This window comes from Trichophyton verrucosum, assembly GCF_000151505.1.
Source record: "Trichophyton verrucosum HKI 0517 chromosome Unknown contig00037_1.f1.exp, whole genome shotgun sequence".
Taxonomy (NCBI): Eukaryota; Fungi; Ascomycota; class Eurotiomycetes; order Onygenales; family Arthrodermataceae; genus Trichophyton; species Trichophyton verrucosum.
The window spans coordinates 13,959-38,796 of NW_003315612.1; the positions used below are offsets into that span (position 1 = coordinate 13,959).

General features: G+C 48.4%; 9 protein-coding genes across 9 annotated transcripts; 7 read left to right on the forward strand and 2 right to left on the reverse strand.

Annotated features, from left to right (window-relative positions):
* Window positions 1-912: 912 nt before the first annotated feature.
* Window positions 913-2,397, forward strand: TRV_00497 (beta-alanine synthase, putative; the record flags this gene model as incomplete). The annotated part of the gene is made up of 3 exons (XM_003025271.1): window positions 913-1,028; window positions 1,079-1,393; window positions 1,464-2,397. The coding sequence occupies 3 exons, from the start codon at window positions 913-915 to the stop codon at window positions 2,395-2,397; spliced, it is 1,365 nt and encodes a 454-aa protein (XP_003025317.1).
* Window positions 2,398-2,630: 233 nt separating this feature from the next.
* TRV_00498 (uncharacterized protein) lies at window positions 2,631-3,020 on the reverse strand (the record flags this gene model as incomplete). Its single annotated transcript, XM_003025272.1, has 1 exon — window positions 2,631-3,020. The coding sequence occupies one exon, from the start codon at window positions 3,018-3,020 to the stop codon at window positions 2,631-2,633; it is 390 nt and encodes a 129-aa protein (XP_003025318.1).
* Window positions 3,021-3,697: 677 nt separating this feature from the next.
* Window positions 3,698-4,633, forward strand: TRV_00499 (uncharacterized protein; the record flags this gene model as incomplete). The annotated part of the gene is made up of 1 exon (XM_003025273.1): window positions 3,698-4,633. One exon carries the CDS (start codon window positions 3,698-3,700, stop codon window positions 4,631-4,633), a length of 936 nt encoding a protein of 311 aa, XP_003025319.1.
* Window positions 4,634-4,952: 319 nt separating this feature from the next.
* On the forward strand, window positions 4,953-6,809 carry TRV_00500 (uncharacterized protein; the record flags this gene model as incomplete). Its single annotated transcript, XM_003025274.1, has 1 exon — window positions 4,953-6,809. The coding sequence occupies one exon, from the start codon at window positions 4,953-4,955 to the stop codon at window positions 6,807-6,809; it is 1,857 nt and encodes a 618-aa protein (XP_003025320.1).
* Window positions 6,810-7,748: 939 nt separating this feature from the next.
* TRV_00501 (uncharacterized protein) lies at window positions 7,749-10,463 on the forward strand (the record flags this gene model as incomplete). The annotated part of the gene is made up of 3 exons (XM_003025275.1): window positions 7,749-7,835; window positions 7,985-10,181; window positions 10,243-10,463. 3 exons carry the CDS (start codon window positions 7,749-7,751, stop codon window positions 10,461-10,463), a joined length of 2,505 nt encoding a protein of 834 aa, XP_003025321.1.
* A 643-nt stretch (window positions 10,464-11,106) lies between these two features.
* TRV_00502 (uncharacterized protein) lies at window positions 11,107-11,841 on the reverse strand (the record flags this gene model as incomplete). The annotated part of the gene is made up of 1 exon (XM_003025276.1): window positions 11,107-11,841. The coding sequence occupies one exon, from the start codon at window positions 11,839-11,841 to the stop codon at window positions 11,107-11,109; it is 735 nt and encodes a 244-aa protein (XP_003025322.1).
* A 483-nt stretch (window positions 11,842-12,324) lies between these two features.
* On the forward strand, window positions 12,325-14,308 carry TRV_00503 (uncharacterized protein; the record flags this gene model as incomplete). Its single annotated transcript, XM_003025277.1, has 3 exons — window positions 12,325-12,487; window positions 12,616-12,837; window positions 12,921-14,308. 3 exons carry the CDS (start codon window positions 12,325-12,327, stop codon window positions 14,306-14,308), a joined length of 1,773 nt encoding a protein of 590 aa, XP_003025323.1.
* A 968-nt stretch (window positions 14,309-15,276) lies between these two features.
* Window positions 15,277-21,843, forward strand: TRV_00504 (autophagy regulatory protein Atg2, putative; the record flags this gene model as incomplete). Its single annotated transcript, XM_003025278.1, has 3 exons — window positions 15,277-15,438; window positions 15,557-20,821; window positions 20,878-21,843. 3 exons carry the CDS (start codon window positions 15,277-15,279, stop codon window positions 21,841-21,843), a joined length of 6,393 nt encoding a protein of 2,130 aa, XP_003025324.1.
* A 1,924-nt stretch (window positions 21,844-23,767) lies between these two features.
* On the forward strand, window positions 23,768-24,275 carry TRV_00505 (uncharacterized protein; the record flags this gene model as incomplete). Its single annotated transcript, XM_003025279.1, has 2 exons — window positions 23,768-23,919; window positions 24,050-24,275. The coding sequence occupies 2 exons, from the start codon at window positions 23,768-23,770 to the stop codon at window positions 24,273-24,275; spliced, it is 378 nt and encodes a 125-aa protein (XP_003025325.1).
* Between the last annotated feature and the right edge of the window lie 563 nt (window positions 24,276-24,838).

The following is a 24,838-nucleotide window of genomic DNA, read 5'->3' on the forward strand; positions in this document are numbered from 1 at the left end:
GAAGAGCTTCATGCAAGGGATCTCACCTGTAGCAGTCAGTAATCGCATTGAAATAGGACAAACGAGAGTGGCGATCTGCTTACCCTTGATGATCCTGCAGAAGATACAGGCAGCGTTAGAAGCCATGACCTTAGTTACCAGCTATTGAAGTCGCGGTGTATGTAGTAATTAACCAAGGAGAAGTCGACGTCGAGCGCGGGGCGTTGCGGGTGTTTACTCTTTTTTATTACATCACCGGGCGGAAAATACAAAAAAAGACGGAAATGTCGAAAAAGAACCGCCGGGGCTCGAACCCGCGGCCGGATAAGGTTCCCTTATAAGCAAGTCACGGGAGAAACTGCGAGGAGTGGGACAAACTAGCTCAGAATCCATTTCTTGCCTTTTACCAGAGATGGCCGTGGTTTTGCCCATAATACTCCGCTCACCAATCTTTGAACCCCCTGATATCGACAACAGTCGGTCGATAGTTTTATTTTTTGCTCGGGAGATTTTGACTTTGGCATCCTTGCTACCTGTCTATCAAAAAAAGAGCGAGATAAAAAGCGGGTTTGGGCGTGGTGCTGGCAGGAGACGCGTGCGTGGCAGTACTGCTGTGTCGTGTGCTTTGCGGCAGTGTAAGAAAGGGGGTTATCCAGACACTGATGGTACAACGATATCACCGACGACAAACTACACAGGCAAGATTGCAGTTTGATACGTTCTTAAAGTGATGTCCTTGGTGCGTCGCATCCGATTACCAAAGGACACGCCCTGTCTGAACAACTTCGGCGCCGGCCAGGAGCCAACCGGCGCTTCTCCGCACCCCGCTCGGCTCTTTCTGGCTTTTATGGTATAAATAGTAAGGATCTCTTTGCCGACGATGGCTTCAAGTCCACGGGGAACATATACAGATTGACAAGATCGAGAGACAATATGCTGACTACCGAGTTGTCTGAAGCTGATGTAGCTGGCCTGAGAGCCAACAAGGAGAGACTGCAGGAATGGATCCATCATAGCTGCCAATGGGGTACCGGCATTAGATGGGGAGAGTAAGTGGGTTTCCTACGCTACGATATCTAGATCGCTAATAGATCGATAGCCACCCTACTGAGACCGGCATGGCCCGTCCCGCACTATCCCAAGAAGACAAGCAAGTCCGAGACTGGTTCGTGGAGACGACAAAGTCGCTTGGATGCAAAGTCACGATTGATAGCATGGGAAACATCTTTGCTGTCAGGCCCGGCAAAAGAGCAGATGTACCAGCTACATTTGTAGGAAGTCACCTAGATACCCAGCCTACCGGTGGACGATATGATGGCATTCTCGGTGTTTGCGCGGGTATTGAGATGCTGAAGGTCCTCGAGGAGAAAGGGATCGAGACAGAGGGTGGTGTTGGCGTGGTCAACTGGACGAAGTGCGTATTCACTATTCTCTGAACATACACATACTAGCTATGTAGAAAGAGCTAACAGTTGCATAAACAGCGAGGAAGGAGCCAGGTTTCCCAAGAGCATGATTTCGGCAGGCGTTTGGGCTGAGGGAATATCCCTAGAAACTGCTCATTCGCTCCTGGAGGTGCCAACAGTAGCCTCACTTCCCTCGGCTGCTTCAGCCCCTGAATCCATGAAATCCGCTCTCGAAAAGATTGGCTACCTGGGTAGTGTCCCTTGTTCCTACAAATCCTTTCCTATTGCAGCCCATTTCGAACTTCATATCGAACAGGGGCCTCATCTCGTCACCGCCGGCCAGCATGTTGGCGTCGTAACTGGGGTCCAGGCATACCGCTGGTATCGCATTAACGTAACAGGACGAGATTGTCATACGGGTAGCACCGCCTTCCAGCACCGCGCAGACGCCATGTACGCCTCTGCAAGGATGATGGTACGAGCCCGTGAAGTAGCCGATAAGCACGGCTGCCTTGCCAGCGTCGGCATTGTCGAAGTTAAGCCAGGAAGTGTCAACACTGTGCCGGGCTTCGTCAGCTTCAGCCTCGATATCCGTGGCCCTGAAATTGAGGATGTAGACGTCGTCGATGCTGAGTTACGAAAAGAATTTGATATCATTGCCGGAGAGGAAGGGAAGGGTATAAACAAGCCCTGCCGTGCAGAATGGCAGTTGGACTTTGAGACTCCTGCGACCAAGTTCCATCCTGAATGTATCGAGTGTGTCACAGAATCTGCCAAAGCTGTTGTTGCAGATAAACCAAACCCGGAGACTCTATATAGGACTATACGCAGCGGAGCTGGGCACGACAGTGTCTTCACAAACAAGAGGGTTCCAACCAGTATGGTCTTCGTACCATGCAAAGATGGAGTCAGCCATCATCCCGAGGAATTTTCGTCGGCCGAAGATTGCGTGAATGGTGCGTCTGTCATTCTACAGGCTGTGGTCAGGTATGATAGAAAGCGATTCAAGTAGACAGCTCCCTTATCCCGAAAATTATTAGCCTTGATTATAAAAATAATTGAAATACCAGTAGGGAACCTTCATGACGAATTAAATGCCATTGATATATATCTAGCTATCGTCATATCTTAAATTTTGTTTCTTTTTATTTTTTCCTTCACATTTCATCATCCATCATACCTATCGGCTAGACAGGAGCATCAATTCATGAATGCCGTCTGACTAGTTGTATCGATAAGTGTGATTTAAGAAGATGGGGCTGGGCCACCGCGTCCACGGCCGAATCCACCGCGGAAAGATGGGTTGAAGTCACCAGGGGCACCACCCTCCTTGCCCTCAGCACCCTCACGACGTCTGTAACCGCCGTCACGGTCACCACGCTCACCACGAGGACCACCACGGCCACCAGGACGTCTCTCACGCTCCTCGCCGCCCATCATGCCACGTGGGGGAGCGTGCGAGCGCTGCTGCTTGATGTGCGTAGCTGGCACAATCTCAGCTGGGAGATGAAGCCATTCACGGAGGTAATCAAGACCCTCGGGGGTGAGGGTGTAGTAGTAGTACTGCCACGAGAAACGGGTCTTGAGGTAGCCGCGAGAAGTCAAAGACTGGCAGGCTTTGATGACCTGTAACATTTACCCGTAAGCGTTTGCGCATGATTATTTTGATATCTTTTTTTGTTCATCATTTCAAGCACATACATAGAGGTTCTTGGTGTCAATGTCGGGATGCTTGGGCAGGTTGTAGTCCTTCTTAGCCACGAGAACACCCTCTGAGATACAACGTTAGTGTCCGCAATCCTCATTCAAAGTTCACAGATGAAGCAATTGCATACCGCGGAAGAGGTACTCGTGGATGAGCTTGCGGTCAGCCTTTGGAATTAACCTACAGACAGACAGTTAGCGGGATGGAAACCTGATGATCATGCGGCATCTCAGCTTACATTGTCGCGAGTTCCTGGCGCTTTTCGGGGAATCGCTTTTGACAATGCGATACGTAATTATTGGTGAAGGTGGTTTGACGCAGACCAAACTCGCGATAAGCTGGAGAGAAGTGTGTAAATGGAAATTTTTAGGGTTCGCGAACACTTTGCCCTATATTCTTAGTAAGCATGAGTTTCACGTGATTTTTCATTCATTTCACGTGATGATGCCAAGCCTTGAAGGCGACGGATGCTGAGATCGCGGCGACCTCGTCAAGAGTTTCTTCAACTCAAGCACAGCATTCTCATCCTCGTTATCAGTTCTATGCTAACAGAGGAAAGACAAGTCGATAACATATTCTTTACCACTGATTACAGTCCTCTATCAACATGGCGCCGTTCACCGTCAATGTTCTTCTTTCGTCTTTCCCTGGCCTCGCCCTTCCTGCGACTCTGGCCATCCCTCTACCATCAACATCTTCTATCGCAGACCTCACAGATAGAATAAGCGCCCATCTTCCTTTCCCTCTGACTGCTCAGTCCTCCCCTCTTATATTGACAACAACGAACAACAAGCAAATCCCCTTCTCTTCACCTGCAAAACTTAGCAACCTCATACCAGACACTGTTGAAAATGGCGTCGCAAACCCTGCTTCTACTTTTCTACCGCTCCGCCTTAGTGTCCGCGTATGTGGCGGAAAGGGAGGATTTGGCTCTCAGCTCAGAGCGGCTGGAGGCCGAATGTCCAGCCGGCGAAAGGGAAACCAGGATACAAACACCGGCTCAAACCGTAACCTTGATGGCCGCCGTCTGCGCACGGTGAAGGAGGCAAAGGCCCTAGCAGAATACCTTGCATTGAAACCGGAGATGGATAGAAAAGAAAAGGAAGCTCGAAAGAGGCGATGGGAGGCTGCCGTTGCCGCTGCAGAGAAGAAAGAGCAAGAGATCCGGAATGGTGAAGGAAAAGGGAAAGTTGATGGTGCATGGATGGAAGATAAAGAAGAGATGAGCGAAAAGGCTCGCGAGGCTGTTCTTCAAGCTATGGCCGGGGGTGCCTGGAAAGATAACCTTGCTGGGTTACTGGATAGTGCAGAAGCGAGTGGGAGCAGCGGAAGCGGAGGATCCATGGACGCCAGCGAGGATAGTGACATGGAAGACGTTGATGAAGAAGATTCTCCTAATGAGCCTAGTGCGAGCACGAAGAAGCCAGTCAGACGGTTCTTTGGATTTGACGATGAGGAAGACGATGAGGACCTCATGTCAGAGGACGAAGACGATGAAATCGATGAGACCGATATCAAAGGCAAAGGAAAGGCGAGGGTATGATTTTACCTTATTTTACATAATTGGCGGCGCAACAGGAACTGGAGTCTTTGAGGAATTAGCTCTAGCAATGGACGGCTTTTGATACTGTATCATAATAATATTCACCTTGAGAGAATGGAGTGATATTATATCCACCTCAAATCCACCTGGCCGGTCAAAATAAAGTTTCCGTTATCAGATCTTCGGATCTCGGGTATTCTAATGATCCGCTGATAAGAAAGATTTGGGCAAGCTCGGATCCATTGCAGTTCAAAATTTGGCAGCTTGTCAAAAAGCGCTGCCCGTCATAATATATCTGGAAGAAAGGAATATTTGCGCGATGCTAATTCCTATTTTCAGATTACAGTCTCGAAGTATCCCCCACCGCTCCCCGATCACCCTCCGAAAATTCACTTCTATTCGGTGTTTGTCACAATGGCGAGCTCTCCAGCCATATAGAACGTCTTTTCCATCGTCCACAGCGTTTCCCCTTGCACCGAGACAACAAAGACAACATAACTCTACTGAGAGTTTGCAAACTACAGGGAAAGGTCTAGAAACATGGGCACTTCCTGACACATGCCACGGTTGCGGCGCATTGACACAATGGGTATACCCTAAGGAGCCTGGGTATTATACCGTTACTCGAAAGCCCGTGAAGCAATATATTCGGCATGTCACTCAGGGAAAGCAAGCGGAGGTAGATGCTTCACACATAGCAGCCTATGAGAATAAACATGCACCAGAACCCAAAGAGCCCGAGGACATAGCGATTCCACTGTGTGATCGATGCCATAACCTGATCAACCATGGAGAAGGGGAACCAATACCCTATCCCACATTATCTTATATACGCGACCTAATCGAGGAGTCCCCTTTCCATAACAATTATATTTATCATGTTGTTGATGCGGCCGATTTCCCCCTCTCCGTGATCCCAAACCTCCAACGATATATGCCTATACAACCACAGCGCAGCCAGAACCGAAGATCGCATACCAAGAAATATGGGTCGAGTCGCTATCTAGCGGAATTGAATTTCGTTATTACCCGAGCCGACCTACTGTCAAACGTAAAACCGCAAGCAGACTCGCTGATGAAATATATGGTCGAGATCTTGCGACAAACCTTGGACCGCAAAGAGCATGGTATCAGGCTGGGAAACGTCCATATGGTTAGCTCCTATAGGGGCTGGTGGACAAAGGAGATCAAGCAAGATATCTGGAATCAAGGTGGTGGCGTATGGATGGTGGGCAAGGTGAACGTTGGCAAAAGCAAGTTGATAACCTCAGTGTTCCCAAAGACGGCTCCAGCATACAAGGCCAGGAAACTCCAGAACTTCAAGGGGATAACTATAGTAGGACGTTCTACACCTCCTGATAAAGCAAATGTTTCAGCAGCTGAGGAACTGGAAGACGGGGAGGATGGAGTTGCCGTCTTGCTCCCGCCACTGCAGAAGGAAGTCCCCTTTCCCAACCTCCCGATTGACTCTGTTCGTCCCGGAACTACTGCTTCTCCTATCAGAATACCGTTCGACAAGCACCGAGGTGAAGTTATTGACTTGCCCGGGCTCTACCGTTCTGGACTTGACGAGTTTGTACAGGACAAGCATAAATCTGACCTGGTAATGACAAGCCGCCCGAGACCAACTCAACTAACAATCAAACCCACACAATCGCTTCTTCTGGGTGGTCTAATAGGAATTAAGCCGTTAGAGGAGAACGATATTTTTTTGGCTTCTCCCTTTGTTTCCTTGGAACCACACATTACTCACAAAGACAAAGCGGCCGAGATGCTAACTCAACAAAGAGAATGCCCCACAGGAAACATTGCAAAAGAAGGAATTGGAGAGCAAATTACTTCTGCTGGGATAGTTGAGCTGAAGTATGATGTGACCGCCAGATATGCTAAACCTCTTCCAAATGGCGACTTACCATCATTATATCGAATCATGGGGGTTGACATCCTTATTGAGGGCTGTGGCTGGGTAGAGCTTACCTGTCAAGTCAGGACGAGAACTCGGGATCCTGAAGACTTCCCCAGAGTTGAATTGTTCAGTCCTCACGGGAAATTTGTTGGAAGCCGGATGCCATTGAGTACTTATGCCTTCAGCCTGAAGCATCGAGCACAGGAGGAAAACAAGCGTATGACAAGATCAATGCGCCCTGCAGTCAAAAGGCATTCCCGAAATCATTAAGGAGGCATCTATCATATCTTTTCTTGGGCCTCCCTTCCATGCCACCAGTTTTTGGGGCTCAAAATTGGCATGGGTTGGAGTTGTTCTGGATGCTTCTTTTTCCTTTCGTATTCCTTGTATAACATCTGCACAACTGTATTTCTACTTATATATAGAAGATGTAAGATAACGACGAATAGATCGAAACGACCCAGATACATGTTTTAACAGATGGTGTTTAGAAAAGAGACAAGGGGGTAAGAGATCTCCACTGAATACGGCCAAATGTCGCCCAGGGCAGCGATATGCTTGCACCTTGCTTCTTCGGCCACGAGGTAAAACGTCATGCTGCAGGGAAGCACTGTCTAACGAGCTCAAACGGTACCTAATTAGCATCAACCTCGCCGTAGTTTCTAAACTATAGGGAATGCCAATCTTTGCAACTGCCGTGCTTTTTGTCCATCTGGCTCCCGAGCTCCACGGTGGATGACTAAGTGCGGGTGCGGGTGTGGCGCCGTGCCAGATGGCGATGGAGCAACTTTGGGACTTTGAGAAGTTCACCCAGCCAAGTTCTTGAGCAAAGCAACCATACACGAACAAGACACCCATACCGACTGCCCGACCTACAGCCTGGTGCTCAGCAGGTGTTATAGCCATCTCTTGGACGGTGATCCGACCTGTCCTTTGATTTTACCCTCTCATCCCCTGTCACCGCCGATATCGAAGTTGCCGGTGTCGAGACGTCGGACATCTGCACTGACGGAGTCGGCGAGAGCTCCATTTCGCTCGAAGAATCTCAGCTCCGGGACAGACTGGTTTGCTTCTGGCCTGGAACTTGTTCTTATCTCCTGCGCTGGTTTCGCAGGGCTGAACTTTTGAGTTACTGATGACATTTGGGCGGTGTTCTGTCTAATCCTATGGGGTGAGGGGAGTTCTTTTGTTTCACCTACTGCAGCCATGATGCGTCCTAAAGCTTCGTCTTCTATGCAGAAGACATATGACGATTGCTATTTGATGTGCTCGACGGCTGTATATTTCGAGAATCAGGTAAGTACACTGCCCTCGTTCCCTCTGGCTACACTGCCAATACCCCGCCAGGCAGTTTCGGTCAGGTTACCCGTTCTCTGTCGAGATGGAGGGATGTCTATCCATATTATCGGAACTGATTGCTGACTTTCCCACCTTTCCTCCTCCAGAATAACGAGTCAGAAGCATTACGAACTTGGAAAGCCGCCCTAGATGCTCTCTACTACCACAATGCGCACAAAGTCCCATCTACATATATTCCCAAGAACGACATTGAGCGAGGCCTACAGGATTCGTTGCGTGAGCTGGAACTACAATGCAAAGAAAGGGTCATGCTCTTGGAAACACTACGAGAAAGTCGTAAGGAGGCCGGTATGGATGTTGATGTGAAAGCGGCGTCGACCCAGAAAGGAAAGCTAGAGAAACCCAGGCCTCAGGTAAATGGATCTCAGAGCTCCATCAGTAGTGGTCACTCGGGTTGGATTGGTGAGGGAACTATCCCTTCCTTGAGTTATCCAGATCTGCCACGGCCACCGGCTCTACCACCTCGATCCACAACGCAGAGCCAGTCCAGCCTCAATTCCACAATACCTGCTCCACTGAGCAGTTCGGGTGATGTTCGCGGCCTAGGATTGGACTCCCTACCATCACCTCCAACACTTCCCGTACCGGCTATACCCAGGGACACAAACCGGGTGCAAAACCCGGAGAAAAAGAAGACGCTGCTCACTACGCTTCGTGGAAAGGATCTGAAATCCCCTACAAACTCCAACACACAACCACGCAAACATTCGAAGCCGGCTTCTAAAGCTGCTGGTTTGGCTTGGAGCTTTGTTACCCAATCGAACTCATCCAAACGTGGTCAAACTTCCCCAGCAAATGAATCTGCCCCTGCGACTCCACGGAAAAGTACTTCGAGTGACTCTGGTTCGAAGAGGGATGTTCTTCCAACTCGCCGGTCCATCGATGAATCTTCAACGCCAGCCCGCGCATCTCATCGCCCAGATTATTTTTCCGGCTCTCCAATCACACGAAGAATATCTGGAGATCACACTGCTGCGAGTCTAGCTGCGGGCGCTGCTGCCGCGGCAGCTGCTGCCCAAAGGCCAATGGAAGCAGAATCATCCAACAGCTTTCTTGATTCTTCTCCGGAGCTCAAGGGAGGACCATCAGATAAACCGAAGTCAACAGACAAGAAGAATGATTCTGGGTACAGCCCACCACAATCCAAACCTCCGACGTCTCTTAAAAGCTCCAATACAGAACCAGCGCGGTCTGTCCCTGCCACGCAAGCCACTCTTCAATCTCGCTCGAATAAAGTTACACCAGATGATGTTTTCCAGAGGAAGGCAGTCAAATCATCAAATTCTGCGCCTTCTAAACCACGATCAAACGTGAAAGATTGTAGAAACGTTGAAAGCCGTAATAGTGACTTCCCCCCTAACGGCAAGATGAGACAATTGAACACTCAACCTTCGGCTCCTGCAAATCGGCCGGCAGTTGGACCAAAGAGGACGACATCCAAATCTAGCGAATATTCAGCAGAGATACCCGCTCAAGGAGACAATATTGACGATGATATTGACCTACCGGAATATGAACCAGAGGAAGATCTGGTTTTAAAACGAGCGTTGAGCAATTTGCCAAAAGGAGTTGATCAGGAGTCTGCCAAACAAATCTTCAAAGAAATCGTGGTACATGGAGACGAAGTGCATTGGGATGACGTTGCTGGTCTTGAACTTGCAAAGACGGCTCTGAAAGAAGCTGTTGTGTACCCTTTCCTTCGACCAGATCTTTTCATGGGACTTCGTGAACCAGCCAGAGGCATGCTGCTATTTGGTCCTCCAGGAACTGGAAAGACTATGATAGCCAGAGCAGTTGCTACTGAATCTCAATCCACATTCTTCTCAGTCTCGGCTTCAAGTTTAGCTTCCAAATGGCATGGGGACAGTGAGAAGCTGGTTAGAGCCCTCTTTGGATTAGCTAAAGCGTTAGCCCCATCCATAATATTCGTTGACGAGATTGACGCGCTGCTCTCCTCACGATCTCGGTCCAGCGAGGCAGAAGTCTCCAGGCGTATAAAAACGGAATTTCTTATCCAATGGTCTGATCTACAGCGAGCTGCCGCGGGCAGAGAACAAAATTCCAAGGATAAGAAAATGGGCGATGCATCACGAGTTTTAGTTCTCGCGGCAACAAATATGCCCTGGGATATAGACGATGCAGCTCGGCGCCGGTTTGTTCGAAGGCAGTATATACCTCTTCCGGAACCTGAGGTGCGAAAACTACAACTACAGAAGCTACTGAGCCATCAGAAGCATGAGCTCTCAGAGGCCGATATCGATAGATTATCTAGTCTTACAGAAGGTATGAAACTTCGCGTACGCCGTCTGTTTGTTGAGCTTACTGGATCTGACACTTTGCCTAGGTTTTTCTGGATCCGATATCACTGCTCTTGCAAAGGATGCAGCTATGGGCCCATTACGCAACTTAGGCGAGGATCTCCTTCATATCCCAATGGAAAAGATATCCCCTATTTCCTTTAAGGATTTCGAAGCCTCGCTACTTTCAATCCGCCCCAGTGTCAATCAAGACGGATTGGATCGTTATGATGAATGGGCAAAGAACTTTGGAGAAAGAGNNNNATAAACCCCATCTTCTACTCTCAGTTATATATTTTTCATATTTGTTTCTCTTGTTGCATTTGCTCACCGGAAAAAACTATGTTATTGTTTTGCCTTCTGGAGCCGTCAAGAACGCCCTAGTGGTTCCGTGTTCTCGGGAGTTGCATTGCATGAAATTTCTCTGGCGTTTTACTCCCGAGGGTATTGAAGGGTGAGAAGAAATGGGCTTGAGCGGCATTCTGGGTTCATGTCATCTGGAGTTTTTTGTGTCTCTTGACGTTAGGCATGGTCTGGACGGGGCGGTTTACAAGTGTATTGTTATGCATCGTAAAAAATATAACAAAGTCCGATGTATCCAGTTGCACGTGTCGACTCGGCATCATCTCTTCACTTGAGTTGATATTCTTATCTACCAGATAGCTTCAACTCAGGAATCTTGTAGCCACCGTTAGTGGGTATATACCAATGCCGCTATGCACAACGCTCCACACAGATGGCAGATAAAGAGATTAATTACCTTCGACACAAGTATGCTGATTTTAGTCCTTCGTTGTTAATATACAATATTCAGCTACTAATACATTGAAAATCTTCAAATACCACCAAAGCCGCCTTCTAAATAAAGCGCATAAAAACAAATATCATGGCTATCCGGTAACATGCATCCCTCACGCATTGGATTGTTTCTGCCTCTCCTTCTCAGCCTCCAGTCTCTTCATAACTCGTTCCTTGAGTTTCCCCATTCTCAGTTCCCCGGTTACTTCAATATCGACGGGCTGGCCGTTCGCCATTCTTTCAAGCCTCCTGAGCCTTCTGTTCTTCCGCGCATTCAATTCCTCTTCTTTTCTCTCCGCATAAGTCATAACCGGGGGACGGTCTTCGATTGGTGTTCCGAAAGGTACGATTATCCTTTCCACTACATGCCTCACATGTTCGCTCACACGCCGCCCACTCCAAAATTCAATCTTGTCACCTTCTCGAAGCGAATCACGGGGATCAGAGACAAGGTGAACTTTCTTTACAAGGAACCGCTTCTGGAGAGAGTTGTCGAATTTGGTGCGTATTTGTTCCACGCGAACGGTGCGTTGCATGCGGCCTGCAGAGATGACTGTGCCAAAGCCGCGGCTTACACCCGGAGGGAGTGTGGTAGTTGAGGTAGGTGTTGTTGTAGAGGCAGCGTCGGAGGGGGGGGGTTGAGATTGGGTTGATGTCGAGGTGGAAAATGGAGAAGAACGCGGTAGAGAGGATAGTAGGTTGGAGCTGGCAATGCTTCCTATTGTTTTCGTAGCTAATGGTTGCGCATGGCGGACAAGAGACGGTATCGAGGACGTAACGGGCCTAAAGGCCGAATGAGAAAAAGGTATCCCGCATAGACGGAGAAGCTGGCTGCGTGTTGAGTTCATGATCACTTCGCTCTCGCGGGCGCCACGCCCAAAAAAGGGGAAGGCTGTCGGGCAAGGCAATGGAAAAATCAGAGGATCTGTGGAGCCAATGCCACAATAATATACGTAATATTCACTGATTCAAAGGCTCCAGGGCAATTGACGGCAGGCTGGTGTATTGTTGTCCGGCTTTCTTTTGCATCGTTGAAGCGTCAAAAATTCCATCTCGAAGCCAAAGATCCATATCACGTGATATTAATATATGCTTACCTAATATGACGGATAATATATATCCCTGATTCCGCCATTGGCTGAACTGGAGACCCATCTCGTTCCGCTCTTAACCAATCAACAGCGACATCCCAGATAGGCAACTTCCCACTTGTACTTGTTGACGTTGAAGTTGAACTTGATAGTTGCGTTTTTTGATCCTACAACACGATATTATAAGGGATGCGGGCATAAAACTGATAATTTTCTTTTTACTAATTACTGAAAGATAGAATGGAACCGCCTCTCAGTGCCAAAGCTAAAGGAGAAGGGAACCAGGATGAAGCTGCTGCCTGGGAAGTAGAAGAAGGAATACCCCAGTTTGAGGACCCGTTCATCCAAAAGTATTTACAAGGGAGGAATGCCTTAATTCAGGAGGAAAAGAAGCAGAGGCATGGTGAGTTCCAGGTCTATCAGACTCCTAATATTCTGTTCAAGGCATTATTGAATGGAAAATATACTCAAAGCTCTCGAGTTGCAAATGGTTTAGAAACTTAAACTTATATCTGACACTGTTTGCTATAGATGCTCATTTTCAAAAGTGCATGTCAGCCTCTACAAAGGAAGCATGCCGGATTATCTCACATATCCGAAATAGGGAACTAAAAACTGTCTGGGATAAGGAAGCGGAGGAGAACCTAGCAAAGACCCAGGATACGGTGCTTTATCCAGGAATGATGTTCCGACTAGCCAAGGATAAGATGGAAGGAACAGATTTATGGAAGATAGTTAAAAGGATGCCAAAAGGTAAGTCGTGGCACCATAGTAACCGGATCGTACACATGGGGCGGTGAAGCAGCATATAGACGTCGGCTAATTCTCTGTCAAAGGAGCTTTACTACATGGCCACCTCGAGGCAATGGTTGATTTGGATGTACTGGTAAACCAAGTGTTATCTCTCCCTGGCATTCACATGGCATCGGAACGACCATTGATAGGAGAGAGCCTCTTACTTTCTCCACTACGATTTCAGTATTTTTCCAAACCACAAAGTGCTGGATCTGAATCTGGCGTAGCGGGCATATGGAGTTCAGCATATAAACCACAGCTGTTCATTCCCGTAAAAGAAGCTGCCGAAACATTCCCAGATGGGGGAGTTAAAGGGTTCAGCGATTGGCTTAAGGGGAGATGTACTATTGAGAAGGAGACATCCTTGAGCCATCACCATGGATGTGCAGCCATCTGGGAAGTGCTTGATCAAAAATTCCAGGTAGTAGATGCGATACTCTACTACGAACCGATATTTCGAGCATGTCTCAAGCATATGCTGACAGAGTTAAACGAAGACGGCATTAGATATGTCGAATTCCGACTAGCCTTTGGATTCGAATATCGCCGTGATAAGTGTGAAGAGCCTGACTCCAACTTTGAGTCGATATTCGAAGCGTTTGGAGAAGAGATCGAAAGTTTCAAAGCCTCAGATGCCGGTAAGGGGTTTCATGGTGCCCGGATGATATGGACAACTATGCGAAGCCATCCGAACCGTGATATTGTGGAGAGTATGAAAGAGTGTATACTCACTAAATTGCAGTTCCCCGAGCTCATTTGCGGCTTCGACCTGGTTGGGCGTGAAGATGATGGGAGGTCGCTAGTGGACATGATCCCTGTCCTCTTCTTGTTCAAAAAACAGTGTGCTGTGGAGGGAGTCGAGATCCCGTTCATGTTCCATGCAGGAGAGTGCCTGGGAGACGGCGATGAGACAGACTCAAATCTGTACGATGCAATTCTCCTAGGCACACGCCGTATCGGTCATGCGTTCTCGCTCTACAAGCACCCTCTGCTGATAGACTTGGTAAAGGAGAAGAAGATTATGGTCGAGTGCTGTCCGATCTCGAATGAAGTGTTGCGGTTCACTAGCTCCATCATGTCACATCCGCTTCCAGCCCTGCTGGCTAGAGGCGTAGCTGTGTCACTGTGCAACGATGATCCAACGATGCTCGGCCACGGTAAAAACGGACTTACCCACGACTTCTGTCAAGTGTTAAACGGCCTGGAAAATGTTGGTCTCTCGGGCCTCGCTACCATGGCCGAGAACTCGCTCAGATGGAGCTGCTTCGAGGACCAGGACAACTCGGCCTGGCTTGCAGATATCAAACGAGGTATAGCTGGAACGGGCCAGAAGAGCGAGTATATACGCAACTGGCATGTCGAGTTTGAGCAGTTCTGCCAGTGGGTGGTTCTCGAGTTTGGCGCCGACGTTCCTCCAAGCGACGACTAGAGATTTATTATTTGCTTCTTCACTTTTTTTTTTTGTTGTTGTCTTGCGACTAATAAAACGTACTGCATAGACGAGGCTATATAGCGATCTCTAACTACGGAGTAGCAGCATCATCATCCATCCTCACTTGCCTTCTCCCATGTCGCCTGAGCCGGTCATGAAGCGCCGTTTGCTCTGTTTGGCTGCCCCGATCACGCCTCGCATCCGCCGGTCGAGAGGGCAACGGCTTAGTCAGCACGATTTAAGCTGCACGACGGCGTAAAAAGAGTCAACTCCGTCATATCTGAAGCGCTAGTTTGCAGTCCACGGCATCGCTCATGGCAAATCATGCCTGTAGCCTCACAGCAAGCAGCTCTAGCAGGTGGCAGACGTGGCAGCGTTTTGTTTCTCCCGTTGTTTCCGTCTCTTCTTTTAGCCAGTAGTTTAAAATCTCCCATGGCGGCGCCTCTTGACTGACCCATCGTTCCCCCGGCTATCCTTTTGTCTCTACCTTGTCCGCTGTGTCAAGTGCCTGTCTTGGGGGTCCTTTTAGCCCTCTCATCCTAATAGCAGATCCCAAGCCCTGTCTCCTGTGGCTTGCTTTGACTATTCTATTATCTTGCTTGAGCTTGCTTGATGCTGCTTGCTTGATCGCTGGGCTGTTTCTCTGTATTACTATTTATTTGTTGAGCCTCAAAGCCCGCATCCACAGCTCACATCTACTGCTGCATATCTACCAGCATATCTCCTCCTTACACCACTCACCTAGACCTACCAGACTAGCCTTTTTGCAAGGGCGACAGTCGGGATATAGCTCGCTCCAGGACAGTCTGGGGACGCTCTACCCTCTTATCGAACTGTATCCCCCTCTTCTTCGTCTCTTCTCTCTCTCTTCGGCAACCATGCAGACGGCCTTCTAGCAAGTATTGTATGAGCCGTCAGCATAAGAAGGCCTCGATAGGAGAAATATTTCGGTAAAGAGCCGAACTATGTCGTACTTTGTCCCTTCGTTCTTCCAGAAACGCCTTCTTAGATATGCGCTTTCTCGGCTGGAGATCGTCGATACCGATGCGTTGGACTTGGATAGCCTGGGTATTACATGGGGTCAACGGAGTACCTTTGAGTTAAGGGATGTTGGCTTGCGGCTAGAGGTATGTGAACAGCTGTATATTTTGGCAGTATTGCTGGGATGTGGTTGTTATCTTGGATGCCGGTGCACGATGACTGACCCGGGCATGCAATCCTTAGAATCTTGCGAAGACCTTACAGCTCCCACCGGAGTTCGAAATAACGAAAGCCTGCGTTTCGGTTGCTCGTGTGACTATACCCGCGGATATCTATGCTAGCAGTATCATTATCGAGAGTGAAGGCATCCACCTTGACCTAAAACACACACCGACTAAGCCGGGTAGCAAAAGACAAGGGCGGAAAGCAAACGATGGCGACAAGAACTCTGGTCAAGGTGACCATGAGAAAATACTGCCATCCACCACCGATATTGCACAGTCGTTCTTGGAATCTGAACCGGTCGAAGAAACGGCTGAACTCGAGGCGGCGTTAACATCGCAGTCCTCTCACTATATTAGCCAGTCAGACGTCCTCAGTGATGATGGGTCCGAGGAATCTGCTCTTGGACTACATGATGGAGTTACATTACCCACGTTCGTTGCTGGCTTCATCAAAGGGGTAGTAGATCGACTACGATTTAACATCAGAGATGTTTCCGTGAGAGTGACCATGGAGGTGCAGCAGGATGCTTTCCAGAAGCCTTCGTCTTCCGTCAAGATGAAGCCTGTGACTGCTATAATGAGACTAGGCGAGGTTTCGATGGACGGTGTTGCACCGCCTGAATCTCAGGATCCTGCCCTCAAAGCAGGAAAACGACTGATAGTCTTCTCCCAGCTCCATGCCTTATTGGTGTCCGATGAGACTCTATTCTCAAACTACTCTCGCTTTGCTCCTCCAGGCACGGCATCTCTCGTTTCTAGAGCAAGCTTAACAAAACAAGAGTCAATGAAGAGTCAGTCGTCGCAAGCATCGAGCTTTGGGTATGACAATCCCTTGGCTCAATCTGGAGCCCTAAAGTTGTCATCGACACTTGATGATCCACTTGAACGGGCGGAGCCCCTTGAGCAGTCGCGAATTTTAGAAAAATCAGTCTCATCATCAAATGACGGAAGATTCGACGATGCAGACACTGATGAAGAATATGAACCGGAGTACCGGATCGAACCACAAGCGCGGGCTCTGGGATTGCCTAATGTTCAGCCGGGGGAAGATGCAATTGATGCTTCTTTGAACGAAGCCCTTGAGTCAAGTATTTCAAATAACTTGATGGACTCAACTTCAGACACCCCTAGACTAACTGTCGACATGGCAGACTCCATAGCGGATCTTCTAGAACAGCAAGCAATACCTGATATTGGCACCTATGAAGACAGCCTACAAGTTTCTGGCCGTAATTCTCCTGCTTTGTCTTTGTCAGTGTCCACACAGTCATTCCATTCTTTCCAGAGCGACGAGGAAGGGGAAGAGGAAGAACCATCAACACCAATTGCTGCTGTGAACCCCAGCATTTTCTCAGATGACAACCAGGAAGACAACGATATCCCACAAGAATCAGGGGCTGCCTCCCCAGATCGCCGGTCTTCTACATCAAGCGCAAACGACTCAGAACCCTCGCACCGGGATGAGCTCTCCGAATCAAAAATATTTACTCACGAAGAGGCTCGCAGTATGTACCAGAGTGCTATGGATGGCGCAGAATCCAAGTTGATCGGTCACATGCCTGGTGCTTGGAGTGACCATGGCTCAGAAAGCATCCTCGAGGAAAAGAAGGTTATCATTGACGATGGCCATGAACGCTTCCTGCAGGATAACGAAGACCAATCCGGTGCTACACCTACTGGAAGCACTGTCCTTAGTTCTTCATCCGTCGGGGACCTTGGTAATAAGGATGTATCTGATGTTGGCAAATCATGCACTGAACGACCTCGTCCTCGTTTGATTGATCCAGCTTCCGATATTGTCAAGAATATCTTGGAAATTGACAAAGTTATGATCTGGTTACCCCCAATGAGCGGAGATCCGCCGCAGGAGCTATCTCTCGAGGCTCGGGTCGATCCTATCCAGCGCATGCGGGAGTCAACTTTGGCTCCAGGCCAATCTTCAGTGGCTACCAGTTCTCCAAGAATACGGTTTGCTGACAGGAATCGCCAGGACTCCGTTTCATCAAGCTCGACCGTGTCTGGCCAGCAGGCCGGCGGTGCTGGTCTTGATGATGACAGTGATATCCTGAAGAATATGAAAAAGGAGGCTGCTGTAGAAATCAGTGTATCCTCCTTCCAGATCAACTTCGATATTGCTTGTGGATGGCTCTTGGTGAAGGTAGGCCAGAATCTTGCTCAATCGTTGAACTCCACTCCTGCGTCCGACAAGGCATTGGATTCCGCTGCCGATGAAAAACAACCAATTCCTATTATTGTTGATGTCTCGAATTGTTCCTTGAAATTATTGGAGCATCTTCCTGGTTGCTCTTATTTGCCATGGATGTCAAACTCGGTGTCCAACCCACTAACCGACTCCGAAGATGCTTTGCTCCAAGTTACTATCACAGGCATTGCATTCCAGTCGCTAACTACAGCTCATACCATGAAAACACGCCTCACAGTTAATAAGCTCAAGATCAGCCACTTATCAGAAGATCTTCTTTCTTTTGATGAAGGCTTGAAAATGCGGGAATCCACGCGAGACATCTTGTCTAGCTCTAGCGATATTATTATCAGCGCAGTCAAGAATTCTCAAGGTTCTCGGCTTACCATCAATACCCTCCCCTTGCATATGACAGTCAGCCTCCAGAGACTGGATGAAACGCTCACTTGGCTTGGAGGCTTAAGCACCATCATTGAACTTGGTAACTCAATCGCTTCTGGTACAACAACCACTGGTGGGCCCCAAGAATCTGGCAGTAAGCCGCGCGGGGTTCGGTTTGAGCAAACGGCGAACGCCCCTAAAGAGCCACCTTCTACCGCCGACTCAGCTGCATGGAAGCTGGACTCACGTATCGGCGGGGTTGTCATCCACGTTCTTGGAGAGCAATGTAGCGTGAAGTTGGAAACCTCAGCGGTGAAATCAGTCAAAAGGTCGGAAGGTATTGCAGTTCAAGTTGACAGAGTTAGGGCAACTGGGCCTCATTTTTATCATTATAACATTAACATTCAGAAATGCTCGCCTGCCCTTGTGGCACTGGATAATGTCCGCTTTGAGTTCCTGTTTACTCCGAAAGAATCAGACCTGGATCGACTATTGACTCTGTTAGCCCCGTCTAAAAGCAAATACGACGAAGAGGACGATATTATGATTGATACGTTGCTTCGACAACGTAGGCAAGGGTCAGTTCTTCGTTTAACTGTTGGGGGATTAACCACCAATGTTTACTCCCTTTCTGCCATGCAACCTCTATCATTACTTGCCGAGGAGGCATCGAAACTTGCTAGAGTTGCCAAATACCTCCCCGAAGATGATAGGCCTGGTATGCTTGCCTTAGCACTGGTCAGAGAGCTTGAGGTGAATATTACTGTTGGTGGCAAGGTTGGTAAATTCAGACTTCAGTCACACAATGCAGAAGTTGGGTATGTCAGTTTTCCGTCTTTGATAGCTTCTCGCGTTTCAACCGCAACCGTTTTGCGGAACGAAAAGGAGGAGCTCCTCGGACCAGCTGTTCTCCGTAAGCCTGGGGAAAGGAAACCTGAGAGCGAGCTGCCCATGTTTATGGTGAGATATATTGCGGATGAACTGGAGCCCGCTATCAAGCTGAAACTCTTTAATACTCGTGTTGAATACATAGCTGAGTCCATCGTGACCCTAATGGACCTTCAAGAGGATGAAGCAACCACGGAGGGCATAGCAACCAACATGGCGCAGTCAGTGCTCAACTTTGCAGAGTTACCGGAACAGCCTGCAACTGAACTTGAGACTTCGATGCAGGGATCAGCTGCTGCGGACTCCTCACCTGGAACTACCTCTCCGATTCGCCTCTCTGTTACTTGGAAAGACTGTCTTATAGGCTTGGCTCCTCGAAATTCTCCTGCGAAAGGCTACGTGGTGTTGACAAATGTCGAATTCTTTGGATGCATGCAACAGGAACTTCGTTCTGAAGCTACCTTGAAAGTAGCTAAAGCCTCAATGATGATAGTGGACAAGGTAGAGTCGGAAGAAAAAACTAGATCGAACGGCCGGCGCAGGAGGTCTACTAGTTTGAGTCCTCAAATTCAATATCTAGAGGAGATAGGCTATGTTTCTGTTTGTGAAACCTCATCTGCTCAAATACATCTCAAAATCATGCAGCTGGCAGCCGACGGTCAAAAGTCTCTCGACGTGGAAGTGAGAGACGACTTACTGATACTTGAGACCTGTGCCGACTCTACTCAATCCCTTATATCTCTTCTAAGCGGGCTATCACCACCTGCTCCCCCTAGCGAAGCCGTCAAATATCGGACGGAGGTTATGCCAATCAGCAACTTGCTTCAATCATTCGCTGCGGAGACCCTGGACACTTACAACTCGAATAAAAAGAACAACCGTGAAAATGACGGTCTAGAAGAGTCTGACGAGATATCGGCTGCCGAGCTAGGGTACATCAGTGACTTCTTCCCATTCCATGCTAGTGTTAAGTCAGGTAAATCAACCGAAGAAGCTCCGGGTGAAGGATATGAGCTATTGGCAAATAGTACGCACTCGGTAGCGCATGTCCACCCAGAACATACTGCGCTCAACTTTGATGAAGACCATTTCTCGAAGAATTCTGCGGTTGGAGGCACTGCCCACCGATGGGATGCGTCTCGGAACACATACAATCTCTCAAACGAAGTTAATCTGCAAAATAGCCCTTTGAGATTAAGGGTTCGAGATGTCCATGTCATCTGGAACTTATATGATGGATACGATTGGTGGCGAACTAGAGATACCATCTCCAAATCGGTGAAGAGCTTGCAAACTCGAGCTGCAGAAAGAAGGGCTAGAGCAAATAATAGACGGTTGTCGCGAGAGATGGAGGAGGGAATGGAGCCTACCATTGACGACTTCTTGTTCAACTCTGTATATATTGAAATACCCTCCAATAAGGATCCTCGGGATCTCACCAGTGACATCAACCGGAATATCGATGGCTTGAGCGAGACTGGAAGCTACGCAACCACCACAACTATAACGGGTGCATCTACACAGGATGGGGTTTCCAGGCGAGAAAAATTGCGCCTGGCCCGGAGTCAACACCACAAAATGACAATTGAGCTGAAAGGTGTTTCTGCAGATGTGGTTGTTTTCCCAGCTAATTCTGGAGAGACTCAGAGCTCGATAGACGTTCGAATCCACGACCTGGAAATATTCGATCATATGCCGACTTCTACGTGGAGAAAATTTGCCACGTACATGCACGATATGGGCGAGAGAGAGATCGGTACAAGCATGGTCCATGTCGAAGTACTGAATGTGAAACCAGTAGCGGATCTTGCAGCTTCTGAGATAATATTAAAGGTAAGCGTTAACTCTGTCTATCTTAAATGTGATCCAAGTATCTAACCTCAACATAGGCAACTGTCCTACCACTGCGCCTTCACGTTGACCACGATGCACTTGACTTTATGGCCCGATTTTTCGACTTTAAAGACGAATCAGCAAGCAAACCTGAGACTGCTCCGGGTGACGTGCCATTTCTACAACGGGTAGAAATCAATCCTATACCGATACGACTTGATTTCAAACCTAAGAGGCTTGATTATACTGCTCTTCGCTCTGGTAGAACCACAGAGCTGATGAATATTTTTGTTCTCGATGAAGCGGATATGGTCCTTCGCCATGTTATATTATACGGTATTACCGGGTTTGAAAGGCTTGGAAAGATGTTGAATGACATCTGGACACCCGATGTACGCGATAACCAACTCGGAGGTGTTCTATCCGGATTAGCACCTGTCAAATCACTGGTAACTCTCGGCAGTGGTGTTAGAGACCTTATTTTTATTCCTATTCGGGAATACAAGAAAGACGGTCGAATTGTTAGAGGGCTTCAGAAAGGCGCCGCAGCCTTTGCCAAAACCACCACAAGTGAACTTATCAAAATCGGAGCCAAGCTAGCAATTGGGACGCAAAATGTACTTCAAGGAGCAGAAGGTTATCTCAATGGTCCTCCCGCCCAGCCTGCAAATCGTGCTCCATCATCTGGGGAGGATCCTGAAGACGACGAGCCCATTGATGTAGGGGCAAAGCAGCAAATATCTCTTTATGCAGACCAGCCTGTTGGCGTTATCCAAGGGTTACGTGGAGCCTATGCAGGACTCGGGCGAGATCTGAGTGTTGCACGAGATGCAATCATTGCTGTACCTGGAGAAATAATGGAGACTGAGAATGTCACCGAAGCAGCACGGGCAGCCCTCAGGAGTGCGCCTACCATTATTCTTGGTCCAGCCATTAGTGCTGCTGGTGCAGTTGGGAAGACTCTCTTAGGTGCTAGGAATACATTGGATCCGGAGAATAAGAGACGAGCAGATGAGGTATGAGATCTACCCCCTTCCTTACTGCTAAGTTGCAGTTACTACAGTTACTAACAGATTGCATATAGAAATATCGATCTCTCTAATACAACCTCATGTTTTCCTTTTTTTTTTTTTTTTTTTCCTTACTCATCTGCGTTTGGGTATCTATTGGCGCGATGAGAGGCAATCATTTCATTTTTAAACGAGATGTGAATGAAGACTTACGATGGAGCATTTATTTATCTCACATTTCCTTGTCTATCTGTTCGCTTACATTTTCTTTTCCAGAATGAATCATGCATGATGAAAGTTATTTGAGGAGGGTGCTCCGGAGTTTTTGAGCCACAATTTGCCTTTTATTATGTTTCCGCATATCTAGCATACGGGCTATTGCCAGAGATTGTTATTGTTCGATGTTTAACTAATATCTTAGCCATTTTGTTGACATCATATGTGCTTATCTGTTCTTCGCATCTAGCATTGTATATAGGTGGAAGATTATCATTACCATGAATACACTCTTGAGTGTAAAGTTTATCCTTAGCAGAGCTCAGATTGATCAGAATCGGACAGCCCGTACTCCGTAGATGTTTTATACATGCCCATTCTTAGTTGGGACAAAAATATCGATGCTACCTTATCATTATATGATCCTCCTCTTTCACATGCAAAACATGTTGTTGTGGTCTTCAAGTAGCTTATCCAAATAAGCGTTTGGGATAGTCAGTATAACTACAACGCTGCAAACGGGCTGTTTACTCCTCATGTGGGGAGCTATGGTTGTATGTAAGTAGGACGGTTTCAGATTTCAAGGTGGATTCGGCATGCCCGTTAAAATGGGGGCAGTTGAGCGTAAAATAGATCGGTTAAAGGTGCCTCCTAATATGCTCAGCTCTTATCGACGAAAAGCATATAGAGAGCTGCATGGTCAGCCACAATAAGGAGCTATGGGGGGTGGGTTAATGCGGCTTATCCCAGGGCGATGCACTGGAGCAACATGTACTTCTGCATATAACGAGAGGCTAAGAGTGACATATCAGCCTCCTCATGGCCCGTACTCGTTAGTTTCTTCACATGTTTCCCCTTCAGCTCTATTTTCTCATGGAGGGGCTAAGCCCCCCCCCCCACGATGCGGGCTAGGCTGGGAGAAAAGTATTGAAGGGTCTCTTATCCGAGCGTCCGTGACACTAACGGCCCTGCATATAGAGGCTTAACTCGAAGCTCAGCCATTTGCTACCGTGATGGAACAGGGCACTTTGAATAGGCTGGCGAGATGTCGAAAGGCTCTCCGCCATGAAACCGGCTAAGTGCGAGGAGCCTTGAACTGTATCCTTCCCCAAAACATGGCATGATCAGCCGAAAAGACAATACTGGCATTTGATATGGAGTACTAGCGACCCATTGGCGCCTCATATGATTGATTGCATGCATTGAGTCTGCGGGAAGGTAAATCGGTCAGCCATGGGGCATCATGATGCATCGAATGCACGGCTATCGAGATGTGGATAGATTGACGCAAAGAAGACGGGAGACGAAGCTTGCTGGCCGTCGAATCTCGGACTTGTGCGAAGACATGCGTCAAAACCCGGTGTATATGACACTCGCCAGCGTGTTCGGGAGCGGATGATGATGATGGGTGTGTGCGCGAAGGAGGTCGGGAACTGATCATGAGTCGCTGGCTGGTGATGTGAGAGCATGGATACGATCAGGGGCAGGCCATGACAACTGCGGCCGTGGTGAGCTTGTGGGACGTCAATCTTGGTTATCCCGCAGCGAAAGCCGCTTCTCCTGGTTCCCCCTGTGTTCCCTTTGTGGTCTCTCTGCCGTCTCCTTGCTTTTCTTTGGCTTTTCTTGTCGTCCTGTCGTCTCCATCGCCGTCGGTTCTTCGAGATGTAGTTAAGAGATGGCCTTGGAACCTACCTAGTAGTAGACAGGTCATGTGACCGAGATGATTTTCCTCGCTCGAAGAAAAGACGAAAAAGACGAAAAAGACGACAAGGAAGGGCAAAGAGCAGAACAACCGCAGGACGAAGACGACGCAGAAGACGACGGACAGGGAGGAGGGCCCAGGAATGAGACGTCTCTCTTCTCGCGGCGCCGGTGAGGGCCAGCCGGCAGCGAGGATGGTCATGAGACGCCTGCGATCGCAATCTTGACTTCCGCCTCAGCCTCTCGACGCTGCCCATTGCCGGCTCCCCTTGTCCACCCAGAGACGAAAAACACCGTCCAGGCCTGTAAGTGGCTGCGATGCGCAGCGAGGGCAGACCGATGTTTGGGCCCATGATTGGCTAACAGTCGAGCAGGTTGTTCCCACTCGTTGCTTTTTCTTTTGCTGCGTCTCTGGCTCTCCACTCGCATACCCAGAGATGCCATCCAGGCCAGGCGAGTTCATACCCAACTTCCGCGCTCCATCCAGCGACTCACAGCTCCCAGACGATGGATGTCGTGTTCCCTGAGGCAAAACGAATAAGGATACCATAACAAATCCCAGAAGCCTGGCTGGTAACTCAAAGCCCACTAGGTGGGTGCCGGTTCTGGGTGGTGTGGTACCTCTCAGGTACGACACGTAGAAAAGAAATTTCATCAATATGAATGATTGATGCTACGTTAAAGGGTCTAGGGAACCCCGTCCCATACATCACCTCGAAGATAGCCTCTGATGTTCCCTTTCTGCAGAGCATCTCTGTTTTTTGTTTTTTTCCAAATTTCTCTCTCCTCCCGCATGAGGGTGTGAAGAATCCCGGGTCTGCAGTAGAGGTTGCAGGGTCATGCTTCTGCGGGATTCGCTAGAAGCTTTAATGTCTTGTCTCTTGCGCTTCTCCTGCTGCTAACCTTGTGTGTTTTGATGCATTCTTCATCTTTTGCTTTCTTTCATCACTTGCTTTTCATGTGAATATATCCCTTCAGTCACTATCATTTGAACCTCTATGCAATAGTCAGCAGGATCTTTATATCAATCGTTATATTCCACATTTGGATCTAGCTGTTGGGCCATTACTATTGCAAATATATTTTACAA